This window comes from Vigna angularis, chromosome 3 (assembly GCF_016808095.1).
Source record: "Vigna angularis cultivar LongXiaoDou No.4 chromosome 3, ASM1680809v1, whole genome shotgun sequence".
In the NCBI taxonomy this organism is placed as follows: Eukaryota; Viridiplantae; Streptophyta; class Magnoliopsida; order Fabales; family Fabaceae; genus Vigna; species Vigna angularis.
The window spans coordinates 18,323,903-18,348,388 of record NC_068972.1 but is presented as its reverse complement, the minus strand read 5'-3'; the positions used below and the strand labels follow the sequence as shown (position 1 = coordinate 18,348,388).

Below are 24,486 nucleotides of genomic sequence, written 5' to 3'. Positions count from 1 at the left end.
GACACTTGTGTGTTTAAAAGAACTTTTAGGAAAACTTTTATAAGACAAAATAATAACACACGTATTTTTATAATAGTTCACTCCAACCTTAACTACGGCCAATTCTTCCTTAAATCCTTTCAAGAAATTTCACTAATATTTAACAAATATTATACGAGTATCAACCACTTCTAGACTCAACATTAGTCAATTGACTAGATCTTTTAACTTAACTAAGCTAAACACCAAGTATAAGACTACCACAATTAGTTAGAACTACCACACCACCATCATGTGCCACCATCGCAAAATTAAAACAAGAAGAAGGAAGTGCGGACAAAGCAAACACGAAAGAGAAGAAAGGAAAAGACGCAAGAAAGGAGAATAAGAAGAAGGAATATGAGAAAGAGAGTGAAAGTGATGGAAGAAAATAGAAAAGAGGAAAAAACAATGAAAAAGAGTAAATGTGAGACGAAAGAGATTAGGATCTCAATTTTTAAAATTGATAGAGAATTTTTTTTATTAAAGATTCTTAGTTATACTAGAGCGCACAAATGGATAAAATTAGTTTTTTTAAATAAAGTTAGAGGTGCAGAGCAAAATTACGGAGGTGTAGGAAGAATGCTTCTATCATTTTTCTTAAGTTCTATTCACTCGTTTTTAATTCTCTCACCAGCATGTGACGTGGCGTAATATGATTGGTTAATCCTCCAAGTTTAGAAAACGAACTGAAAACGAAAACAGCCTCCAGTGAATCCTGAGACGAAATTGGGTATTTAGGGTTTCTTTTTGTCTTCTTCCTTTCTTACATTCCCCTGTAGTTCTCTCGAACATGGAATCCGAAGGTAATAACCCAATATTTCCCCCACTCTCCGAATTTAATTGATTTTGTTTATGGATTATTAAACCTATAACGGAATGCCCTGTTTTAGGACAAAAGGGTACGGTGAACCCGTCCGCAATGTTAGCTTCTCTTCTTAGTAGGAGAGCCAAGCTTCACGAGGAGCTTCGCAACATTGAGAAGCAGGTAATTTTTTTAACATTGCCATCTGGGTTCCTTTGGTTGTTTCGAAAGGAGTAAAAATGTCTCTTTCTTTATCCGGCTACACTTTATTAATTTTATTTGTTCCTATAAAATTGTGATTTTTGTTATAAATTGTTTAATTTTTCACTCATGAAAAGTGTGTTTTTTGTTGGGTTTGTCGATTGATTCCGTGTGCAATAATTGGGTAACGTGTAATTTAACCTAAAATGGGCACGGCATGTACTCCAATATATCGTTTTCATGTATAATCTCGTGACTGGTACTTGGCAATTTATACTCTTTAACCCTGATGGTTTTAAATTATATGGAATTGAGGTTTCTTGTTGAATTGGGTATATAGTGATGCCCAAACCCCACCCCCTTGCTCAAGTTCATCAAATTGACATAACTAAGTGAACTTAAGCTGCTGAAAAGAACATTTCGTGTGCTCTGTAGGAAGTAGTTGTTGACATTTTCTAAACACACAGGTCTATGATATGGAGACAAGTTATTTACAGGACCCTGGACAGTGTGGAAATGTATTAAAAGGATTTGAAGGTTTCTTATCGTCATCGAAGAACACTGCACTGTATGAATTTCTTCTCACTTTCTCTCGTTCTTTCTTTTTTCTAGACTGTAATGATTTTTTTCCCTATATCAAGTTCTCATAATCAAACAGCCTTTTCCTTCGATGCTTGTAGTGTCTGGGGTTCATTTTATTTCTGCTGAAAAGAATCCATAGCCAGAATCTGTGAGGATGTGCTTTTCAAGTGTGGTGATCTGTTATATACTTGATCACGCGCCATATTTATTGGGCCTTAATATAGATGTTCTGTAATCTTGATTCATTGATGGTTGGGAAAAGCTAACTCATAGTTTTGGTAACTTGTATTGATTCCTGATATTCCACATCAATTGATACATTTCTGGGACAGGTCTAGATTCATTAGTAATCGAAATTGACCAATTTCTTTTACTCTGAAATAGAATTGTTCAAAATCTTGAGAAGCACGGATACTTCATGAAGTGTGTCTTTTTATTCATTATTATTTTCTTATAATTAATTTACATGTGTTTTTATGTATGGAAGTCTCTGAGATGACTTAATTTTTTTTCATGCATGTTTTCATTTGTTTTAATTGAGATATAAATTTTATCCTAGTTTGGCACCATGTTGATGTTTGCATGACATTAGTGAATCAAATTTCTACATTGCAGCTTGAAAAGGTCTAGAAAGTTTCAGCCTGAAGATAGACTCTTTTCATTATCTTCAGTGACATCACCAGCGGTATGCTTCTGATATTAAGTGATAAGCTTCAACCAGGAATATAAGAAAGGACATGCATTAGCAAATGCTTTATGTGTTTTCTAAGTAGGGATAGTAGAAATATATCTTTGTGCATTTCATCTGTTGTTAAGTTTTTACATCCTTGTTAAAAAAATGGTCATAACATTGTACTTTTGTTTGATAATGATTATCATGCCAACTTCTGGGAAGAGAGAGTGATTAGGACATGTTGGTGCTTCTTGATTTTGGGCTAAAGTACATCCATGATTCTGTGCTAACATGATTTAATCCACAGCCAAAAGAATTGGCAAAGCAGAGCTCAGTTAGGAAGTTTGGGAAACTGATCCGATGATACCATTGTGATCAATTTTGATCAGAAAACATTTCAGAGGCTTACTTTTATAGAAATATAAAACAATTATTGAATTAGAGATTCATATTAGACTTTCATATACGTGACTACGTTTTCATTTTATACAGTTAGCACGTGGAATCAAATGTTATATATGTGCTTAGATCAGATCCTGTCCTATCATTTGATTTCCAAGGCATCTTACTTGTTAACAAATTTGAATATTACATAATTTGAAATCTTCAAACTCGACTATCCAAATCTAAAGATTGATTAAGAAATAATAGCATCTTTTGGGACGAATAGGATGCATCAATGTTTGAAGTTGGTGAACATAAATTTCTAAGCTATCCAACTCTGGATCCTTTTACTGGGCCTGATCCTTCCATCTATTGACACGCAATCCATAAAATGAATCACCCTTTTATGTTTTCTTTCTCCCAATTCTGATTTTCCATGTCCAATTCTGATCCTTCCATCTTTTGACAACAAGGTTATTTCTGACTTGACATGCATTTTATGTACTTTACTATAGGCAGAAGAGCTTGCAGCTGGGCGAGATGGTGAGTTTATATAGGCCAGGGTTTCAATTTCTTTCTTGGCTTGAAATTCGTTTATTTATTGTGTTTCTTTTTATCTCAGATGGTAGATCAGATTATGGTCCTGGTCGTTCAAAAGGTGGAGGAATTTATGCTAATGGACAGTAAGCTTTCAACTATTGTATCTTAATTAACTAGCTATTAAATTACATCACAGAAACTTTCCATAAATCATTGCAAATATGTAAAGAATTCATGCTGTATGAACTAAAATGTCTGCATGTGTATAGGGGAAAACCAAAGAAGGGTAGAGGTGGGTCGAGAGATGCAAAAAGAGCAAGGGCTTCTAGTGAACAAGATTTTGATTATGAAGATGATCCTGACCTGACCTTGTGATTGAAAGCTCTGCTTCCGTACCGAATAGATTGGTACTTGTTGCTTTCCAGTTCCTCTCATTGAATGTATATATTCATCTAGTCCTAATACTTGTGAATTTTGCACATTTGGGGGAACAAATGCCACATACTCAGCCTTAGTGGAAGGCATGGGTGACCTGCTGTGTTGCAAGTCAGCCAGGATACAGAAAATTTTTCTTTGCACAAGTTTTAATTGGCTAGTGAAGATTTGTTAGTGTTGTTGTAATGCTGTACAGAACAAGAAAATAAAGTTAACTAATTTGAATTCTGGTGCCTGTAAATTGATTTTTTCTACTGTCTTTTGAGGTTTTGGCACGCTATGACGGCATAGTAGTAGAGTGACCATTTGAACATTGTATCTTTGCAGTTTAATGTTGCAGTTGCAACAGTGGCATTGATTGCAGCTGGAGATATATGAATTTGCGCAAATGAACATTTAAAAACTTTCAACTAATCGAGATATATGAGTTCATTTTTATTTATAGGATACATTACCTTCGTTTTTCTATTTCATATTAAGAGTATTTGTTGAGGAATAGATCCAAACTTTTTGCTATTTTTCATTCTCTTATCATATCTTCGAATTTCAATTGAAGGACTTTCTTTTTATAAGTAACTTCCTGAGACAATTAAGTCGGTTATGGATGGTCTTTGACTTAATTTGACCGGAAGTAATTTCATGTTAGTTGATACACATTTTTATCAGGATTTAAATAATTTTTTCCCCTGTGAATTTTTCTTATTAGTCTTAATAAAAATATTTCCATTTTGATTCTGAATATGAACGTTGATTTGCTTTGGTCCTTACTGTTTTTTGATATCTATTAGGTACAGGTGTTTCTTTAATGAAATGTCATGGTTCAATTGTGATTGATATATTTTTATTTTTAATAAATTTATACGCTTTCGGTTCTTGATTTTTTTTTTTCCATTTTTCTTAAAAATTTTTTATGTAAGGGAAAAATGATGAGAGACCAATTATTAGACCTTTTAATAGTCTTCATTAAAAGATGTTTAATATTTATTATTATCGTTATAAAAATAAATATAATAAAATTCTTATAAAATTTCACTAATCAAAATTCAATTGCAAACAAGTGTTCCTTATACTAATATACAGTATCATTGTTTTTAAAAGTCCTATTAATCTCCTCATTATATTAAAACACAAACTATTCTTTAACACTAAATTACTTGCAGACTTTTCACTATTTTTTAGTTTTCACTCTTAATTGGTGGAAGTTTCTTATCTACTATTGATAAAGGCAGAATGTAAATTCTATCTTACAAGTCGATTTTATAAGAATTGATGTCCACTCTTTAACATGATATTAGAGTCATAGACTAAAACTTATCTTAACAATTTTTTTGTTTATTTGGCCTATTATGTTACTTGCTATTGAGATATTTGTTATTTGTTGGATATATTGCTCCACTCGTTACCGAACTGCTATTGGATCACCATTAATGTCTAGTCCTACACACTGCAATTGAATATATAGGGCTTGGAGCTCCTTTGATCTATCTTCAAGTTTTTATTGGATCTTTCTCGCTATACCATGGGTAATGGGCCCTTGACTAGAATGTGGGCTTGAGTTCAAGTCATAATGAAGTCAAGTTTTTCTTTTCTTGGACTATCATGGAATAATTTTTGACCATGTATTTGGGCATATTAGTCTAAGAATTTATTTGGACTTTGTATTATGGACCTAATAATGTAGGATTTTATTTGGGCCTTGTATTTTGGACCAAGTAGAATAGAGTTTTGACCACTTAAGTCAACAAAGGCCTAAGGCTCATTGTTGACCTAGAGGGGACGTCCAAAGCCATGTGTTGACCAAGGGTTCAACATTTTTAGCTTACTTGGTGGACAAGGAGGGATGAATGATCATATCATGTGTCCTTCTCCCTTTGGAGAGGTTTTCTCCCTAACTAGTCACATGTCACTCTAGGAATTGAGAGGATTTTCCAAAGATTGTAGTCACATGTCACCCACTCATTAGAGATGACTTTCACCACTTGTCTCCCTCTTATTAGAGAGGATTTCTCCTTACTTTCCAACCTAGTCAAGGTGAGTCTTTTATGTCTAGCTTCTACAAATAAGGAGACACCCTTAGCCTATAAATAGAGGTGTCTCCCATTCTTGTATTCACCTTTGATTTAGAGTATTATTATGTTGTCAATTTTGTATCATAATACTCTTTTTAAGTATTTTTAGGTCTCCAATTCTGTGGTAGTGCCATGACTACCTCCATGACTTTTCCTTTAGTTTTGACCCAATCTAGTCAAGAGATTGTCATCACAACCCTATTAACATCCCTTAGTTTTCCTTTCAGTCTCTCGAGGTGAATCTCAATGTAATTCCTTTTCCCACTAAAACAACCTTCTATACCAACTCCAAACCCACGCTCATCACACACCTTTGCGTCCTATGTTGTTCTTAAGCAAAACAATCTAGAGTATTTTGTTTCCAATAGCCTTTCACTATCACCTTTTCCCTTCGAGAACAGTGTCCCTCTTTCCCCCTGTCTTGTTCCTGTTACATACTTGTCACTTAACGTATTTCTACCATTACAACTTGCTTCTAACCTTTGAATATCCTTCCACTCTTATTCCCTTCCTTAAACTGAAAATGGTTCATGGACATTAAAAAGGTGCATTAACACCTAATATACACTTAAAAGATAATAAAAATGATATGTTTATAAATTATATGATGTGATAAGAAGAGAGACAGAGAAAGAAAAAATAAGTGATATTCCATTTTCAATCTCCAACACCGCTTCCCTCACAATGTTAAATCAAAATCTCTGAATGTTTTATATCCCTACCCCATCCTCCTTTTGCCAACACAAAACCTATTTATCTTCCTCCTATCATCCCTACCACCGAAAAATATGTTTGAATAAATATTCAAGAGAAGATATAATGCATTCTTCAAAGACAGCATATTATCAAAAGACTAACCTCCCTCCAAAAGACTTGATCAGTTGAAATTTATTTCTAACTCAGTAATTCTAAAATAGTTAAGATATTTGGATGGTTATTATATTACAATGTTACAAATTTTGACCAATCAACTCAATCCATGGATGAAGAGAGATCTAAATAAGTTACAGACATTTAAGATATTAGACTATAAAATTTAAAATGATCTCTCAATTTTATATACGCCTTAGAGAATAATAACCTATATTGTATCCAAAGTGAGGCCTTCTCATAATTATTCATAAACTACAAGCAAAATTATTAAAATTAACCCATGCATTACGTGATCTTTAAGTTAATATCAGCGTTTTGAAGAAAACAACATAGACAGATACTGTTAACACATTATTGCCGGAACTACACGTTCCTATTTCCAAAATATACAGAACAAAACAACACTTAAGGTTTCTATTACTAATGCATATTCTTGGTATATCACTACTATTACAACATGATAATGCATTATTCTGTTGCTGCATGCAACCGTTTTACTTCTGCAGTGGCGATTACTGATATTATGCTTTGGTTTCTTGAACTTCCTCTTCTTGCTCTCCCGAAATCTCTTCCAAAGATCTACCCTTTGACTCAGGCACGAGGAAGGTAAAAATGAAGCCTAATACGTTAACCATTCCTAACACCATCAATGAGTTTTTCACACCAATACCTGCAGGGTACCCTGCATCTGTTTTACTTGGATCCTTATTCTGTGCCAAGTACAAAAACCCGAATGAACCAACTATGGCTCCAAGCTTCCCAGATGCTGAAGATATTCCATGGCAAGTGGATCTAAACCTAGCTGGGAAAATCTCTGCTGGCACAACAAATGTGGTTGCATTGGGCCCAAAGTTTGCAAAGAAAAAGATGAGAGAGTAAATGACCACAAATCCAATTCGGTTCTCCTTAAGGGTCCAGTGGTCATACGGAATTGCAAGAGCAAACATGAAGACAATCATAAAGAAGAACCCCATCAACTGAATGGTAAATCTTCCTATGATATCAATGAAGGCCACAGTGAACCAATATCCCGGAACTGTACTGCAGAGAGCAATGAGAGTTTGAGCCCTTGCAATTCTGAAAACCTCCTCAAGCGCATTCATGGTCTTTGCTGGAGGAATCCAACCAATTGCGCTGAATATATCCTTTTGGAACAGATTTTGGCTGTAGAATGCAATGTCAAGAAAGAACCATGTGCTTGTGGTTCCAAGCAGATGAAGTCCATGTCGATTCATGAATTCCTTGGAGAACAATCCATATGAATTTTGTTCATCTTCCTTCTTTGGCTCAGGTTGAATCTCCAACTGCATAACCTTAGACATATCTGCTGCAGCCTTCTCCATATTCTTGGCAACCAATGCAGTGTAGCGTGCAGTTTCTGGCATCTCTAGTCTCCAATAATAAGTCAAGGCAGCAGGAAGTGCTCCCACCATCAGAATTATCCTCCAAAGATAGTCTGATTGTGGAACAGTTGAACCCAAGGGATCAACCTCGTATGATGGAACATCATACTTGGCCATGAATACAGATGATACTATGATTCCAAACATACCTCCTGCCAATATTCCAAAACCCTGCATGGCAAACACGGCAGCAATGAAGGCACCACGAGTCTTCTTGTTAGAATACTCAGACATTATGGTGGCTGAAAGAGGGTAGTCTCCACCAATGCCAAAACCAAGCCAGAAGCGGAAGAAGCAAAGAGTTGTCATCACAGTCTTTGCATCACTTCCGAAGGAAAGACCTGAAGCAATAGAGGCTAATACCATAAGCATGAGTGTCATGCCATAAACCTTTTTTCGACCCATTTTGTCACCGAGCCATCCGAAGAAGAGCTGCCCAGAAAGTGTTCCAACAAAAGCTACACCGTTAACAGCAGCTGACACATTTGGAGGCAGTGATCCAGGGTCTGCAGCCCCATCAACGTGGTAGTAAATGCGACCAAGGAGCTTTGTGACAAGTGATATACAGAACAGATCGTAGGCATCGGTGAAGAAGCCCATTCCTGAAACGATGATTGCTGTGAAATGATACCATTGCGTTTTTGCCGTGTCCAGGGCATTTAGCACCTGAACCTGCTCCTTCGCCATACTTACCAAGCTTTTCTTCTCCCTCCCTTCCTCTCACGCCAAATATCTTTACTTCTCTGTAAAAAACTGAAACCATTACAATGTACAAAGTTAAACTTGTATTAAGATAATAAATTTAACCTTAAGTCTACTCTATAAAACTGGCTCATCAAATTAAATTTCTTTTTACTTCAATTTTTTTTTTCTTATTTAAATCTCTCACAAAACAATAATGGATTATACTACATACCACGCCGCTAGAACCATAGAAAATACCTCGGTTACGCAAGGAGATAATCCAATTTCTTACAGATTTCTCCTTAAACAATACAGTAATGGTAAAGCTTTTTAACCAGTATACCCGTTGAATAACTTGTTATTGCAAGAGATTAATGAAGGTTCATAAAGAATATTTAGTGCTCTTTTTACATTTTTTAATGGTTAAACAGTAAAAAAAATCATTAAATAACAATTAATTTCAAAGACAAAAAATACTTACTTATTATATTGATTATTTTAAAAACTATTCATAAACTAAAAATTATTGTTATCTAAAATAGTCTCTAAATAAAATATTATAACTAATTTATGAATTAAAGTTTAAATTAATCTCTAACACTGACTACTAAATTTTAATTACTAAGAAATTATTGTCTAAATTAGTTTCTAATTTAATAGTAAAAACTAATTTTGAATCCATGACAGTAAATAGCTAAAACCTTGGTAAGGAGACTAATTTAGATTTCAATTTACAAATCAATTATAATTTTTATATAGCATTTTTATTTTGGTCTCTAAACTTAATTTTTATTTAATGATTTTCTTGTGAAAGCATTTTTATAGAAAATTTTAAGAGTTAATTATAATCTTTAAATATTTACTAGTGTACTAAATAATGTATGTAAAAATAAATTAAAATAAAAAGAACAAAAAATAATCTTCAAATTACCTTAATCTCATTTTATTATAAAATTTTGTTAAACATAAGAACAAAAAATCTAAATTTCGACAAAATATCCAAATTTATGAAATTTAATTCATAATAATTTAAATTATGTCACTTTAAGTTTACTTAAAAGATTTTTCTTAAATCCAAATTTATATTTTTAGATTTTAAGTCTAGTTAATATAATTGGATTTAGATTGTATTACTTTTTGGATTTTGAAAATAAAAAATTATGGTGCATCTAAATTGAGCTAAGGTGATTGAAGATTATATTGGGTCCATTCGTCTCAAGTCTAAGGTCATGAATAGAGTCGGTTTGGATCGAAAGTTGAGTTAAGTTGATTTAAGATAAAGGTTAAGCTAAATCGACCTAAGTAGAGTCGAGTTTGTCCAACCCAAAAGTTGAATTGAGTTAATGTGAGTCGAACAATCAAACTGAGTCAACCCAAGTCGAATGATCAAGTCATGTTGATCCAGGTCAAAGGTCAAGACCTATTTACTCACGTTGAAGGTCAAGGCGAGTAAGTCTAAGTCAAACTGTAGAATCGAGTCATCAAGGGCCAAAGGTCAACGCAAGTCGGTCAAGTTGAAAAATCGAGTTGAGTTGACCTAATTTAAAGAATCAAGACGAGTTGGTTAGGACTAAAAGTCGAGTCTAATCGACCCAAGTCAAAAATTGAGAAGAGTCAAACTAAGTCAAAAGTTGAGTCTAAGGGCCTGATCCAAAAGATCAAACCATGTTGGCTCGCGCTAAAGCTAAGACTAAGTCAGCCCATGCTAAAAGTTGAGTTGTGTCAACCTGGGTCAAAGATATGAGATGATTCAACCTAGTATAAATGTAAGGACAAGTTGGCCAAAGCTGAAATCAAGACAAGTTGGCCAAAGCTGAAGAATCAAGACAACTTGACCGACTGAAGGCTGAGCTAAGTTGACCTGGACCAAAATGCAAGCTGAGTCAACCTTAACCTATGGTCGAGACGAGTTTGTTTAGACCCAAGATTGAGGCGAGTCAATTGAGGCTGAATGTTGAGATGAGTCATTATGAGCTAAAAAATCAAGTCAAGTTGGCCCAATATAAAGGTTGAGATGAGTTAGTCACTATTGAAGATTGAACCGAGTTGGCTCAAGTCAAAGGTTGAGTTAAGTTACTTGAGCTTAAAGTTAAGTTAAGTTGGCTCAAGCTGAAGAATCGAGCCAAGTTTACTTAGTATAAAGGTTGACCTGAGTCAACCTCAGTTTGTTAGTCAAGTCATGTCGAGTCCAAGTATTATAAGTTAACTATGAAGGTTGAATTGAGTCAACACAGACTGAATGTTAAGCCAACTCAGCCTAGGAAAAAGAATCGAGATGAGTCAATCCAGATAAGGGTCAAGTCATGTCGACAAAGTCGAGAGTCGAGTCATATTCCTTTTATTCACACATCTCTAATTAATTTATGAACTTATTCTATCATATTTATAATTAATTTGATTCTAATTTACCAACAAAAAGAAATCTATCAATAATGAAATTATATCTTATAAGTAAATTTTAAGAAATTCAATCAAGATTTACGAACAAATTTTACTACAAAACAATCAAAATTCAAAGCAAAAAATTGATTGCCATTTAATAGAAAAATTTGTTGACAATAACAATTCTAGATTACCAATGAATTTTATCAACAAATTTCACAAAAAAAATATTTATCAATAGTCAAAATTTATTAATAATATAATTTTTAATTTATCAACAAATTTATTTTTTTCCATAGTTTTATCAATAATTAAAATATTTATTACTGTGAGATTTATGTGATATGTTGAAAAGTATGCAGGGTGCATTTCAATTTAAAGTATGATATCAACTAAAAAAACATCAACGGGTGTCAATGTAGAATGTATAAGAAGAACAATGATAAATGAAAAGATTATTAAAATAAAGGTAAGACACACTGTTATATAATCACATAAGATTTCGACATATTCAAAAGAACTGTCATGACTTTGACAACTAACAACATAAATCATATGCTTTGGGTATATTAAAAAAGATTGTCACTTTGGGTATTCAAAAGGGTTGTCACTTTAACAATCTACTATATAAATATGAAGCGAAACATATATATATATATATATATATATATATATATATATATATATATATATATAAAAGGACCTTGTTTTTTGTTTGTCAAAAGAAAATTCAAGAATATAAGAATTCAACTGCTAAAAATGAGAAATTAACTCCATAGGCACGAAGTTTCTCATCTTATCAAATTCTTCAATCTCAAGTTCCTCACATATGGACTAGAATAATATGTAAGTAACATTTATACAATATGTAATTATGTTGCCGAACGAAAAAAAATAATTGAAGAGGTTAAAGTAGTTTAAAAATTTGAGGTTAATAATTTTATGAAGGATTTGACAAGAGAGAAGTGTCGAAAGAAGTCATGGGACTTCACCAATTACAAATGTTATATTAAACATATTTTTAAGTGTATTTAGTTATATTTATATAATCTGTCATATTTGTAATTGGTTATACTTTTATTACAAAATATAAAAGAAAAATATATATAAAGAAAACTAATCAAAAATAAAAATCAATTTAATTTTCAATATTCTCTTATTATAACAGACGGCACAATTTTGTACTTCTCCAATACTCGGAACACTACCTTGAATTAGGTCTTCTATAGTTTTCAACCAAAATATGATGCTTATAATTCAATATTTTAATGTTAGGTTGGTTTTGAAAGAGATAGAGAAGTTTACCGAACCAAAGTTTTTCCGTTCTCCAACTCAATCAAAAGAGTTCTTTGCGTAGCAGTCCAAAATGATGTGAATACTGATGTTATTATATATCTGATGTGGTATTCTTAATCAATAGGTAATATGATTTTTTAAATGTGACTATGGAATATAAAATACTTATTACTTATTGCAAAAATATTTGTTACTTATTGCAAAAATATTTATCTTAAAATAAATTAATAAACTCATTTTAAATGTCAGAGTTAACGGCTGATGAATTGATTAAATAAAAAAGTAAGAAGTTAAAAAATTAAAAAAATGAAATAAAATCATGGAAATTACCATTTTCATAGTCATCATTATATCTATATATATATATACCTCAGAAGGTAACCCTTTCCACTAAGAAAAATCACTATGATATGTAATATACAATGTAAACAAGATAGATATAAATTAATGCTTATATACAAGTAACATTTTTCAGAAACAAATCCATGCTAATATTTGCATATGAATTCAAATTTTAAAGAGGAGATATGTGCATCTCCTAAAACAAAAATGTGGATGAAAAAGTAAAAGGTTTGATAATGGTGTAGATAATGATGTTAGCCACATAATGCATGCATGGGAATCTGATGAGACAACAAAAGGATTGAATGCATAAAATACCCAAGCTATATGCAGAGGGAAAGAGACAATAGTTATGAAACTGACCTGCGGATATATTACACAGAATCTGAGATGAATTTGGAGGGACAAAGTAAAAGAAAAGAATTGAGTGTAAGGAAAAGAGATGAATTGAGAGGCAGTTATTTATGAGCAAGTCTGGAATGTAAGAAAGTAGGTGTAATCAGAGATATTCGTCTGGCATATACCTTTGCTTTTGCTTTTCTTGTTACTCCATTCAATCCTATATTCTATTTTACTTTTACAGTAACTTTTTTCCTAACTGTTCTTTCCTTTTGTATTATTATTTTTTCTCATTAAAATTTGATAACAAATTATAATATTACACATTATTTTTTTAATTAATGTCTGTCAAATTAAATAATACTTTCTTAATGAAATATTAATGTTCAATATTTTTTATAATGTTAATAAAAAATATGGTATTACCGTTAGTATTAGTCGTAATTCACAATTTTTGATGGATTATTAATTACATAAATTTTTTCAATAATTTATTTGCCTAAAAATTGATAGACAAAACTACCATATCTTTTTTGTAATTACCGACTACACATACAACATTATTAAATTAGTGTTATTGACGAATTTTTCTATGAAAAGCGTTGATTTGTGACATTATTAACAAATTTCTATTTATAAAACAAGCAATTTAACATATGACTTTATTGACAAATTTTTTCTATTGGTAACTATAAATTACCAATGTAGTGAGTAATATAAATATTTTTACCAAAACAAAGATATACAATACTTACCACTTACTAAACATAATTTTCTACAATATTCTATCATAATACGAAATAGCATAAATTATTCAAGTAGTAATATGTAACAATTGTAAGTACATAACACAAAATATTAATAAAGTAAACATTGTTTGAATATGTAGGAAAAGTCCTAATAATTAACATATCATAAAAATTTTGATAATATTTTTTGTTGTTGTTCGGATTGTGGATCTTAGACTAGACTGGATTGTTGTAATCAGTATAGTGTTGGGCTTGGATGTTGTTGTTGAATATGGGTCTAGGCATCAGGAGACATGTATTGCACGACTAGATTTTGAAGGATTGAAATTTGCATCTCAAATCCTTATATATCTCATCACGTGCAACTAGTCATTGTCTAAGGTAGTTAATGTCCTTAAATTTGCAAGTGGAAATAAATGGTTGGTGCTTGAGTTTATCTCTTCCACCTGTGTAATTTGTGCCCAGTAAGTTGTCATATCCTACATAATCTTTCTTTATTTTTTTCATCGACAACCTCAGCTCAACACTAAGTCCTAAATGATTTCGTCATGCGCAACATTATCATTGTTATATCCTTCTGTGTTACATAGGACGAGATCATTAGGATTTAATGTTAGGTTGAGATTGTCGATGGAAAAATAAAAGAAGATTATATGGACATGACAACTTACACATAAATTACACAGTGAAAGAGATAAACTCAAGCACCAACCATATATTTACACTTGCAATTATGAGGACGTAAACTACCACTCAGAGACAACAATCAACAAAGGAATAACAATTAATATTTTACCTAACAATAAAGCGTACAAATATAACTTCCCAACCATTTACAAGTTCAGATTAACTCCAAGAAAACAATTAAGGCTTAAAGTCAAAATTATATAAAAAGTATTTCTACCTAGAAATATTTATATGATATGTGTTTGATCTATTTTCTCTTAAATAATATACCAAATAACCTTTATTCACTCTCTTTGCTACCCAATATCTACCTTTCTTTACTTACTCATATTTGTTATGATAATCTTTAATCAAGTTTGAGACTTTTTATTTTGAAGAAACAAAATATCACTCAAATTAACGGACTTGGCAATATATGTTTGATGTAATTTAAAGTGTGTGTAAGAAAACAAAAATATTCGGGGTTTATGTTTGATCGTATTTAATCTTTTTTACAAATATAATTTCACAACAAAATATTATATTACAATTAAATTAATTATATTTACTGATTTGTGGTATATTAAGTAGTAATGTTATAATAAAATATTATATTATAGTTATAAATATTAATATTAAATAATAATTTGATATTATAGTTACAATAATATAATTTTTTTTTCATCAGAAGAAGGACAATATTGCTTTTCCTTAACAGATCTTTTAATTTTGCTTTAATTGGTTAATTTGCAATCATTTATATATTTTTCTACAAATTGAATCGGAAGGTGAGAGTGCCATACCATTACAAATAATGCATTAGAGTAACTTTTTTTTTTCAAAGGTAATTTATTCTAGAAAATGACCCAAAATTACGAAAAACGAAGGAAATATAAATGGCTTTAATTTCCCTCAAAAACACCACTTTTTCTATTTTTTCCTTTGTTTTCATTAATTCACAATGAATCTTTTACTTTATTACAAAGTGATTCATAGGATGAAAGTATGACACAAATTCAATTCATCAGATATATAAGTATGAATGAACCTAATTAAATTTGTTTAAAAAATAAAAAAAGTTCCCTCATTTTGTTTGTCGATAGATTCCCGTTTTCAACTATAATTTATTTTATCCGTTTTGTTAATATGGGGAAAATGTCTTGCAATGAAGTAAATAAATAATTAATTTTGGAGATTACCTAAAAGTTTGGCAAAACAATAGAAAATTTAGTTACACCTAATTTCATCATGTGGTCATAAGAGAGTTTAATTGTACACAACCAATAATTGAAGCTAAAAGTAACCATGTGAAGTACTTCGCTGATTTTGAAATATGAAATCCTAAAATTTTCTCATGTTTTTCAACTATGTTTTACACTGTACACGCTTTAATAATTAAATACAAATTTATTTAATGAATTTACATAAAATAAAACTAATAACAAATGCATTGAAAATAATTCAACAATTATTACAATTATAATATTTACTGCATACCAATATTCTAAATATTCTAATAAGGGAAGAAGCATATCAGAGTGCCTCGGCCAAACTTTTCAATCAATTTATTCTTCTGTTAGGAGTATACTAATCAGAGTTGTAATCTGAAATGATCTGATTCACTTAGGCCTGTTTTTTGAGTGAATTTGAGGAAATGAATTTGAAGGGATTTGAAGATAATTTTTTTTATCGTTTTTTTGAGTGAATTTAGAAATAAATGAAAATGAATTTGAAAATAATTTTTTTTAATTTGTCACGTCAATACAATTTTATACTAATTCTCACAAATTTTATTTTCAAATTAACTCTCATTTACCTCTTATGTTCAAATCCTCTCAAATCCACTCCCTCAAATCCACTCAAAAGAACAGGGTCTTAGTGAGTCAATTTAACTCGACTCATTTATTAGCGAGTTAAAAAAATTTGAACCCGACTCATCAATATTTACTTTTTAAATATTTAGTTTGACAAAATATTTTAAATTTAATAAATTTTAATTTTGTATATGAATAACGTATTTCATTCAATATCAAATGTAAAAGTTATCTAAATAAAAAAAATAATTCTTAATAATTTGAAAATATTGATTTAACAATCGTTTTAATTAATATTGGTTTATGTTATTTTTTTAATTATATTGTTTTCTAATGATATTTAACCGTTACTTTCTCATCAATTTTTTTGTTTTAAACAAATTGAAATAAACTAAGAGAACTTTCATACATAGGATCACTAGTGCAAAAAAAGTTTTTTATACCTCTTAAAAAAGGCTTTTTATACCTATTTTTGAGTAGGTATAGAAGTAGGGGGTATAGAAAGTTTTTTTATACCTGCTATAAAATCGGTGTAGAAAGTTTTACTTTTATGCCTGTTCTATTTATAATAGGTATAAAAGTCTGATATTTACACTAGAGAAAAAAACTTTTTTTATACCGATTGGTGCTAGAATAGGTATAAAAATCTCACTTTTATACCTGCTGGTACTATAACCGGTGTAAAAAATGATGTTTTTTTTTTAAAATATTTGATTTGTATGTACTACTATCGATATTCATACCTACATAAAATTCAATCCCAGAATACAGTTTAAATAATCAATAACAAGTAAAATAATCAATATTATTTCAATTAATAACACATCAAAATATAATATTTACCTAACAAAGTTCCTAAATATATTTACCTAACATAGTTACTTAATATAGTTACACATAAAATAGTTCCTAAATTCAAAATGTAATATTGAAATATCTAATCATTTACAAATGATTAAAAAAAAAAATGCAGTCAACTGCTCCGAACATCCTTTATGACATGTTGCTCCATTGGAAATGTGTCATCAAATATCTACACAACAAATACGTTGAGTCAAGTTATAAAATTAATGGCTTAATATCTTAATTATAATATTAATGGCTTAATAATAGTTACCAATTTGTTTTTTTTAAACCTGTAGGTGCATTCAAATAATCATGTTAGGAACCTATTTACTACTCTTTGTATGGTACAAAAATCAAGTCGGTCAAATTCAGGGACATAAATTTATAATAATGTGATTTTAATAGAAAATAATTGTCAAAATATGATATCACATTCAACAGGACATAATATGGCCTTCACTAGGATAGGTAATATTAATTCACATAAAAAAAATTAAACTGTCCTTCACTAGGATAGGTAATATTAATTCACATAAAAAACAAATTAAACAGAATTACTCACAGTGTGTGGCCGCCCTCTCAAAGTCAAATTCACATAAAAAAATTAAACGGTTTCTTACTTGTGGCTCACGTACATAATAGAGCAAGACAGAGAATATAACCTGGCATGATCCTTTAATGCTTTGTTTATTTGTTGTTGTGCAGATTTAATGTTCATAGTAATTTATCATTTAGCCAATAATGCAAAGGACAGAGGATATTAATACATGAGTTTTGGTAGAAATACTTACATATTTTCTTTAGGCTTACCAGAAAACTCTTGAATGTGCAGGGCAAATGATGAAAACTCTTTGGAGTTAGATTTTGGAGCTATTGATTTCACCACCCCTCGCATTACAGATTTTCTTCTTCCATAGGGAATGGAATGAACTTTATACCACCAAGATCTTGACATCAAGGTTGAGTAAAGGCTCCCAAAGCATAAATTCTTTGCTAGAATACTAGTTGAGCCTTAACTATCAAGGAAAGGTAAATAAAGGCATAAGTGAATCAAACATTGAAATATATACATAAAAAGATTGGAAAAAAAGGTTAAGAAAGTTCAACCTGATGTTCTTAAGATGCCAATTAACTTCATTTGAAAATTCTATTGAAAGATAATAATGAATTAACTTTATTTGTCATTTTCTTTATTTTATCTTTCTTGAGGTTAAGTAAAATAGCTTCCTACTATCTCATTCTCTATTACTGTATGCAGATTCAAGGAAGGGGATTTGATAAAGGTTGGTGCAGCACTGCAGGAAGGGTTAAAGAGACAATGAAATTACTTTCTAAGGTAATATGATCTGTAGATTCAGTGAAATTGGAATCACTTTTCAACAGGCTTCCAAACCAGTCAATCATTTCATGATTGGAAGTACCAAAACAACAAGCCTACAAAGGAAGAGATTGGCGCAACCAGATATTACAAATCTGCACTTCCAAAACAGGCCCTGCACAACTAAACACATCATCCAAGCAAAAGGAAACATGCCACAAAGTAAAACAAACCATACATGATAGCTTGGGCAAAGAATGCTTCTTTGTGTCAAGAATCCTTACAGTTTAAAAATATCTTAAAAAAGAAGAAAAAAAATTAGAAAATACAAATTAACCCTTTTGTGGTTCTTATTCTAATAATTGGCATGAAAAATTATACCTACTTGAATGACAGAATAAAAATACATGAAAAATTATACATATCTTAGCAGGGGATGTAATTAATAAAGTTCATGGACCATTTTTTCCAGTTTCTTTGATTTATTATTTGATGAGATACAAGAGGTGTGTTGTGTCATCAACTTAATTATGTGAAAATTTCTTCTATACTCATCTTTATCTTTTTTTAGGTAGTTTTCAGTGTTTAGCTAGACTTTGATGATTCAACTGGGACAGACAATATCTCAAAAAGTATTTCAAGTTGGGATCAATAAAAGTTTAAGAGTACATGGTACATGTACATGATTGTTTCTTTATAATTTCATGTTCTTCCTCTTCTGTAGTTATATTCCCTTACTAAAGCGTTAGTACACATGTAACTAAATAACAATTTTATACCAAATTAATCAAAGGAAAAACTATGAAAAGCAGAGGAAAAAGGCCCCTGCTTCAGCTGTTGTTTTACATAATTTTTTCCACTATCACTAAACATCAAAGAATTTTAATAGCCACAATTTTCAAATTAAAAGAAAAATAATAACATCTAGGCAGCAAAAATCAGTAATGTTACTATCACCATAGCATCACAATGAATTTCATTCACCTTAACATTCCAACCAACATTTCATGGCAAAAACCAGCGGCTTTAATTCCTTCTGCTAGCAACATATTACCTGCTCTTCAAGCTTTACGAAACCATATTTCACAAAAAATGTTATTAAGATCATTGCTTCATATACCAACTGAATCCCTCACAACACAATCACTGACCTAAAACCATTCACTCAGGGATTACAGTAAAAAATCATTCTAGTCATTTCGTAGCTTATAGCTAAGTAGATATCAAAATAAAGTCTACATCTTCCACAACCATTGGCTACTTGATATTGCACAGAGAGTCACAGAATTACACAAATTCATTATAAAATCTCCAATTTCTACCGAAAGTCTTCATAAGCACATGAAAATAGCACACACAAAAAACTAAGTCATGTAATTACATCAAATATATGCTGAAAAGAAATTGAGGAGAAAAAAAATCAATCATTCAAATTCAAGGCTCACCGATGTTCATGTGCATCGAGCTGTGTGAAGTCAGACAAAAACTGATTGTTCCTACTTCGAGCTGTGTGAAGCTTCTTCGCAGGCTCACCGATGTTCATGTGCATGTCCTTTTTGTCAGCTCTCCAATTGAACTCTCCATTCTCAATGCGCCTCTCTATTTCCTCCAAACCTTCGAGAATGGAGTTTTTGTCGCTCGCACTTTATCAAACCCTAAACAAAGAACAGTGAGTGTTTAGCTGAGCCTTGAATTGGAAGAGTGAAAGATTGTGACTGACCTAGTGAGCAATCGACGCATGCGCTCTTCTTTCATTTTATGCCTTGCTTGTAGAGTTGTTTGTCGAAGGAGATCGACTCCGTAAACCTCTCCACGACGTCAGTTACGCCTTCTTAGAACTACTTCCATCTCCACTACGAGAGCAACCACAACCCACCGAAGCAACAAATGCCAACATAACCTGATGCATCCATGAGCATAGCCACAATTGCTATAGAAGAGAGAGAAAGGAATCGTAGAGAGAAAGATGGAGAAGAGAAAAGTGAATCGAGAAAAAGGTTTTAGGATAGAATCTCAAAATTTTTATACCGATTATATTATCTGACCGGTGTAGAAATTAACAACGTTTATACCTAATATAAGTTTAATAGGTATGGAAAAAATAATTTTTTACACCTATCTCGAGGATAACTGGTACAAAATACTTATTTATTATTTTTTATTCCTGTTCTTAGTATAATAGGTATAAAAAAATTTATTTTATTTACGATACTGTCATCGTATTAATTTTTATACCTAATAAATTTTTAACAGGTTTAAAAAATGGGTATAAAAAACATATTTTGCACTAGTGGATTATGAATCGGTCACCGAGACTTAATGCAATGAGTTAATCGGTTTTTCACTTTTATATATTGTTTTATTTTTTCATTTATGTAAAACTTAGCCTTATACTTGGATTGTCAACATTGATTTCATTAGCTCACTCATATTTTGTTCGTGGTTACTGTGATGACGGGAGTTGACAGGAATGCCGAAGTCGATGATATGAGATAGATGATGCGAGGGGGATGTGCTTTGGGGAGCTTAAACACTCATCTTAGTTTTATGAAAGAAATTTCCTTATAAGTTTACTTTGAAGTTTTATTTTATTTGAATGTATGGATATTGGAAATTTAAAGTTGTAATAAAGTTCAATTCTTTTGAAGTTTTTAATTTTTTTTTACGAAAATTTTCGATTTTGAAGCGCTGAAGTGACTTTCGGAATTGGGAGATTTATGATATCAGAGTTCAGTTTTCGAAAAAAATTTAAAATCTTGAAAAGCGAACTCGTCTAGTTTTAATGTGTAACTTTGGTGTGCTTGTGTTTCATGACGTGTTTGAGAATGAAGGTTGATCATGTATATATGGCTGTGATGGTTATTGTTGTACTTTTGTCATTGGTGGTTTATTTGCTGATTTATGATTGTTATTCGACCAGTCCAGAAGTAGTTTTGACGAGAAATTGAATGGCCATGTGTTTGAATGGGTATAGATTTGGTTCCTTGCATAGTTAAGTGACGTTGATTGCAGAAACAATAGGTGCAGATAAGTAAGATATTCTTCTAGAACAATTGGTGAATTGATTTGGGATTCTTTTAGAGTTGAAAACTGGGAGTGGTTCTTTTGAATATCTATATTTGGTTCTGATAATCGGTGAATCTTTGTGAAATAAGTATGAAATAGCATGTTTGAAATGGTTATGTTAGTCTGGACTTTGAGGGACTGGGCTTATGTTCAATATATGTTAATTCAGTATTAGTAGGGACGATGTTAAATGTACTAAATCTGTTTTGGAAAGTAAGATAAAAACTAAATGGAGTTTTATTGAATTAGTAAGGTCTCATGATTTAGAACAGGTGACGTTCATGTCATGGTTGACAATTGTTTAAGATTGTTTGGTTGGACTGTTAATTGGGTTTAAGAACTGAATTTTCTGGTTAAATTGAAGGAAATTGGTTAGTTAAATAGGTGCATGTGTTGTAATGAAGATGCTTTGTATAGGTGGTTGTTTTGTTTAAAGTTTAGAGTTGAATTATTTCAAGTAGAAGGGCGATAATATTTTAATATATATATTTCCGCAGTAAATGAAAGTGATGAATAGAAATGAATCATATTACTGTGTAAAGAATTGGGTTTGTTTATATGTTGAATGATGTTCAAATATATAATGTAAGTTGGTTTTGAAAATTTACTTGAATTAGTTTAATAGAATTAGTATATATAGTTTTAGTGAACTTGATATCTGGTACTCTAAGGGAGTTAATGGAGGAGTAAATTGATATACATTTAGTAATAGGAAATCATGGTAAACACTTATTTTAATAATGGATGTAACTGGAAATATCTAGAAGTAAAACATGCTTTGGTTGATGTGGTGAATATATTTTAAGGCTGATAATATATGTTTCCTAGTATGACGTTAGATGATCATGATTATGAGTTTAATTTGTTAAGTATATAATATTATTGAATGGAGTTATAATGTTAAAAAGTCTGGATGATGGAAAACTGGTGCAAGGATCACTTTTAATATTAAAATGTTGATATTGAATTAAGAAACGTGTAATGGTTGTTTCGTCAATAATCTGTTTGCTGAAAATGCTGTCGTAAGTCATATGTTTGAGAAAAGTGGGTGTTTTAGTGGTTTTATTTGTTGTTAGTAAAGTGGTTTGGTATATATTATACTGTATACTTCATTTTCTCTTATGATATAAGGTTCTGGTTTGTGGTGAGAAATCTGGTGCATGCAATTCATTAGTGCTGAAACATGTTCACGATGCTATTTTAATTAAGACAAGAGTTATTGTGTTTTCACTGGTTTTGATATGTGCAGAATTAGAGAAATTAAACCACGATTAAGGGTAGCTTTTATTAGACTTTTAGATGTGGTAAGTATAGGCTAAAACCTGGAGCAGAGTTACTAGGTGCTGTTTTGCCATGATGTTTATAAATGAATAAAGAGATGCTAGGTAGTGCTTGTTTAAAGTCTAAAGTAGGATAATTGGTGATGGGTTGCTTAAACTTATGAGTAGATCTGTTGTTTCTTGACGTTTGGGTGTGTTGCAAGGGTTTAGATTTCATTCAAATATGTTCTGATGCCAAATATGTAGTAAGACTTTTCTAAGGATCATATTTCAAACTTTGTGTAAGGTAATGGTCTTAAGGTTATATGGCTTAGAGTTGAAATGGTCACTGATGTTCCACTGTTTTCTCATAGATTTAACGCTAACCATGATTTGAGGCACTAGAAAACCTTGCTGATCTTGTGTTTAGACCGTATTATACCATGTCTTCCTTCATAACTAGTTTTGGTTTAAATAGCTAGAAACTGATAGACAGTTTTGACGTGAAACAGTGGACATATTTTGGCCGTTTTGGGGAGCTGTTTTTGGTGCAGCTGTTGAAGGAGGATTGAAGCACGTTATTTTACAGCTGATTGGTGCAATGGGTTGTTTATTTATTCTTTGGTTTGGAGGTGTAGCTAGAGAAGATATGAAGCCGGTGAGGATGTATGGAGACCGAATGATGTCGAATAGTCAAACTATCAAGATTGAAAAGTCAACAAATTAAGGTTAAGAGAGGTTTAGATGCAAATGATGTCGTCCAGCTTGGCTGTACTAAAGAGTCGATAGGTTGACATCGGAAGAGGTCAAAAGGCAGGTGAAACCGAATGACTAAGCGGTAAAGACTGAAAAGTCAATAGGTTAAGGTCATGAGAGGCCAAAATGAAGATGAGGCCGAGCGTTGGACTGTCAAAACTAAAATGTCTATAGGTGAGGCCGAGAGGCCAAGATGCAGATCAGGCCAAGTGGGAGAGGTTGGTCGACCAACATGTTGGAGCCGAAAGAGGCTATAAAGAAGAAGTCGATTGAGCTATGATATTGAGATTGACCAAGACCGCGCGGGAGAGGTCTGACGACATGTTGGAGCTGAAATAGATTGAGAAGAAGAAGTCGAATGAGGCTATGATATTGAGATTCGCCAAGAACATTTGGGAGAGCCTAGATAACCAACATGTTGAAGCCGAAAGAGGCTGAGAAGAAGAAGTCACATGAGGCTATGATATTGAGGATGACTGAGACCATGAAGCTGAGAGTGGTCGAGAAGAAGAACCCGAGGCTATGTTATTGAGGTTGACCGAGATCGTGCAGCAGAGGCCGAACGGTCAACCTATTTTGGGATGGTAGGGTTGAACAATTGAATGGTTGACTTCTTCCATTATACCATTCATCTGGTTCCTTTCGATTATAATGAGAGTAAAATATATGCTTGCTTTGTCTCACGGTGAGCGCCAAAATGTTTTTGTAGGTCCTTGGTCGAGCTTGTAGGAAGTCTTAAACATCAAGTATTGTTGATTTCTGACATGATTTTCCCTACGTTCGAGTGCCTTTGTTGCATTTTGTGGTCGGATGGGTGTTGGATCATCAATTTCTCATTTACACGTCTTCCAAATTTCGCTCAGATAACACCTATAGAAAATACTCTGATGCCAACGTCAATAAATGACAGGTCGATTGACAATTAATGTAGTGATGCATGTTATGTGCTTGTATCTAAAAGTCATACCTTAGACCTTTGTTTATAG

General features: G+C 31.8%; 2 protein-coding genes across 6 annotated transcripts; one reads left to right on the top strand and one right to left on the bottom strand.

The window, feature by feature from the left end:
• The first annotated feature begins 675 nt into the window (after positions 1–675).
• Positions 676–4,122, top strand: LOC108324259 (uncharacterized). Of its 5 annotated transcripts, XM_017557160.2 has the most exons (8): positions 677–824; positions 912–1,006; positions 1,492–1,592; positions 2,222–2,291; positions 3,179–3,206; positions 3,286–3,346; positions 3,473–3,610; positions 3,966–4,120. In XM_017557160.2, the coding sequence occupies exons 1-7, from the start codon at positions 812–814 to the stop codon at positions 3,576–3,578; spliced, it is 474 nt and encodes a 157-aa protein (XP_017412649.1). In that variant the 5' UTR covers positions 677–811; the 3' UTR covers positions 3,579–3,610; positions 3,966–4,120. The 5 variants fall into 5 exon arrangements, with proteins under 5 accessions (XP_017412652.1, XP_017412649.1, XP_017412648.1 ...); XM_017557163.2 differs by lacking the exon at positions 2,222–2,291 and having other exon boundaries at positions 676–824; positions 3,966–4,122; XM_017557159.2 differs by lacking the exon at positions 3,966–4,120 and having other exon boundaries at positions 3,473–3,863.
• A 2,796-nt stretch (positions 4,123–6,918) lies between these two features.
• Positions 6,919–13,147, bottom strand: LOC108325496 (probable inorganic phosphate transporter 1-7). Its single transcript, XM_017558578.2, has 2 exons — positions 13,051–13,147; positions 6,919–8,736 (listed from the first exon to the last, which is right to left on the bottom strand). Exon 2 carries the CDS (start codon positions 8,668–8,670, stop codon positions 7,102–7,104), a length of 1,569 nt encoding a protein of 522 aa, XP_017414067.1. The 5' UTR covers positions 8,671–8,736; positions 13,051–13,147; the 3' UTR covers positions 6,919–7,101.
• Between the last annotated feature and the right edge of the window lie 11,339 nt (positions 13,148–24,486).